The 2,145-nt window shown below is 33.1% G+C and overlaps 1 protein-coding gene across 1 annotated transcript; it reads right to left on the bottom strand.

The window, feature by feature from the left end:
* Positions 1-336: 336 nt before the first annotated feature.
* Positions 337-1,919, bottom strand: LOC147437241 (uncharacterized). The gene is made up of 3 exons (XM_086486536.1): positions 1,402-1,919; positions 1,094-1,319; positions 337-375 (listed from the first exon to the last, which is right to left on the bottom strand). The coding sequence occupies exons 1-3, from the start codon at positions 1,917-1,919 to the stop codon at positions 337-339; spliced, it is 783 nt and encodes a 260-aa protein (XP_086342662.1).
* Positions 1,920-2,145: the final 226 nt, after the last annotated feature.

Genomic DNA, 2,145 nt, shown 5'->3' with positions numbered 1-2,145 from the left:
TTTAAACATTTTAGGGCTTCATTATTATAATTATGTAAAGAAGATATGAAGCTATTAATGATAGTTTTTCGTAGCATAGCAGAGGAGACTGTGTTATCCAGTAAATAACTAAGAGTATTGAACAAGCAATCACCAGGTACATATATATAATCTTTCAAACAGTTTAATCCTGCTTCAAAATATGTATAGTTTTTATACAATAAGCTATCAACCATTTGTCTTATAAAATTTTGATAGTTTTTATAAGGAAGTAAAGTTTTTCTATGTGTAAAACGTCTGTTTTTTATACAAAATGACCAAGTCCATGTACAAGTATATATATTTTTTTCTCTTCTCTCAGAATGCCTGATACTCGAAACTGTTTGCACCAAGTCCCTGTAAAAGTAGGAAAACATTATTTCATAGTAAAAGTAGTGACCATGCATCTAGTAACGGAAATGAATACCTGAATTTACATTTCCAGTGAGCATGCTACAGACTCCTGGAGAAAGGAACATACAAACGTGAGAGGCTTTAATGAAAAAATACTTTTTTGTAAAAATATACCAATGATGATATATACCTGTGATGATTCAACAATTTTAATCTTTTTGAAAGATCCTCCTTCGTAATCTACAACAGCATTTGCATTATTTATCTTGAAATGGCCTTGAATACGTGTAGTAATGACTTTCTTGTAAAACTCTTTTTTGTGGTTTTGAAAGAATGTGTCGATTGCTTCGTTTATATCAAGGAGGTTCATGACCCAGCCATTTATTACAGACACATTCATACAAATCCCATCACTCTGAATTGTCCTAGTCAAGTATGGGACAGGCTTTGCTCGAGTATTTCTGGAGCATCGTGTACAATATAATTCGGTTGTGTTGGTATTAGGCGTAGAGTAGAAACTATCTTGGACTCTGCAGCTACAACGTTCACATCCGATATAAAATGCGGGTTGGGGGTGCAAAAACCAAGCAACCATTCACCTGTACAAATAACAATGCTTCAAGTTTCGCATGTATATGTATATGTAGAGGAGTGTGCATATATATGTACTTATCTTTTTTTTAAAAAGTGTTTGAGTATAGTATGTAATACTGTAAATTACCTCTTTTAACATTTTCCAAAAATCGGCAACATTCTGTAAATGATGTTTGCAGTCGTCGTCAGTAACAGGGATTGCAATCGAAGATGTGCGAAATTGCAAAGACCGTTTGCCTCTATATGAACTGGAGAACAAATTTTTGAGCACGAACATTGCGTACTTTTTATTGTTAAACTCATTTAAAATAGTGTTTCGATCTTCTTCACATTCACTCATGAAGACAACGTTCATAAATATATTTTCCAGAGAACATCGATCAGGTATATATAATTTTGGCTAGCTGTATAAAATTGAATCTAGTACTTACATTACGCCGATCATATTCATTCACGCCATCTGCAAATTGTACATGGAAAATGGTTTTATCTTTGCCTATAACTTCTGGCCCTCCATCTTGGATAACTACTGCAGAGATTGTATCTTCTTTCTCAATATGTTCTGAAACATGAGTCAACTCAAAAAAATTTGCATTCGAGAAGAACGTAATTTCTATGTTCTTAACTGGGAGTTTCTGTATCACTGTATTATTGTCAGGGACAATAATTACTGGAGCATCACCTTTGTTGTATGGAGGCTTTTTTAGCTGGATCAAAAAATGCTCTATCCTGATCCACGTTCGTTTTTGAATAATGGACTCAAATTTGTTTATGTGAGATTTATTAATATTGAGTGTAATCGTTGTGAATCCTTCTTCATCGACAAGGTCTGCTTGTAGGAATGGAGCCATGTTTGTAGAAGAAGCTTGGTCATATGTTCCGTATCTGTTAAGAATGAGCCCTTCAAAGACGGTACCAGATCTCATTTGTTCAGAGAAATCTCTGACCTTCATTGTAGGTGTGCTAATAGTAGTGTTCTACTTGCAAAGGGGGTTCAGTAAGTCAAAGGAAAACGAAAAAATAATCAGCACTATTTATCTATTAAAATAAATGATTTGTATCTACTACATGCATATATACTCTGTACTATTTTTAAGTTACTAATTATTCCTAAATATTTTCTTTATATATATATAATTACAATATTTATTATAAATAGTATGGTTGACTATGGGTTTT

This window comes from Adiantum capillus-veneris, chromosome 17 (assembly GCF_014529385.1).
Source record: "Adiantum capillus-veneris isolate H3 chromosome 17, ASM1452938v2, whole genome shotgun sequence".
Classification (NCBI taxonomy): Eukaryota; Viridiplantae; Streptophyta; class Polypodiopsida; order Polypodiales; family Pteridaceae; genus Adiantum; species Adiantum capillus-veneris.
Note: the sequence above shows the minus strand (reverse complement) of the source record. Positions and strands in the feature narration are given on the sequence as shown.

Bases quoted from the DNA above. Each gene is read 5' to 3' on its own strand.
- LOC147437241 (XM_086486536.1), bottom strand. From the start codon at position 1,919: ATGAAGGTCAGAGATTTCTCTGAACAAATGAGATCTGGTACCGTCTTT. The intron at 1,320-1,401 runs TAATGTAAGTAC...AAATATATTTAT, and splicing joins GTGAATGAATATGATCGGCG to GAACGTTGTCTTCATGAGTG. The intron at 376-1,093 runs GTAATTTACAGT...CTACTTTTACAG, and splicing joins TTTGGAAAATGTTAAAAGAG to GGACTTGGTGCAAACAGTTT.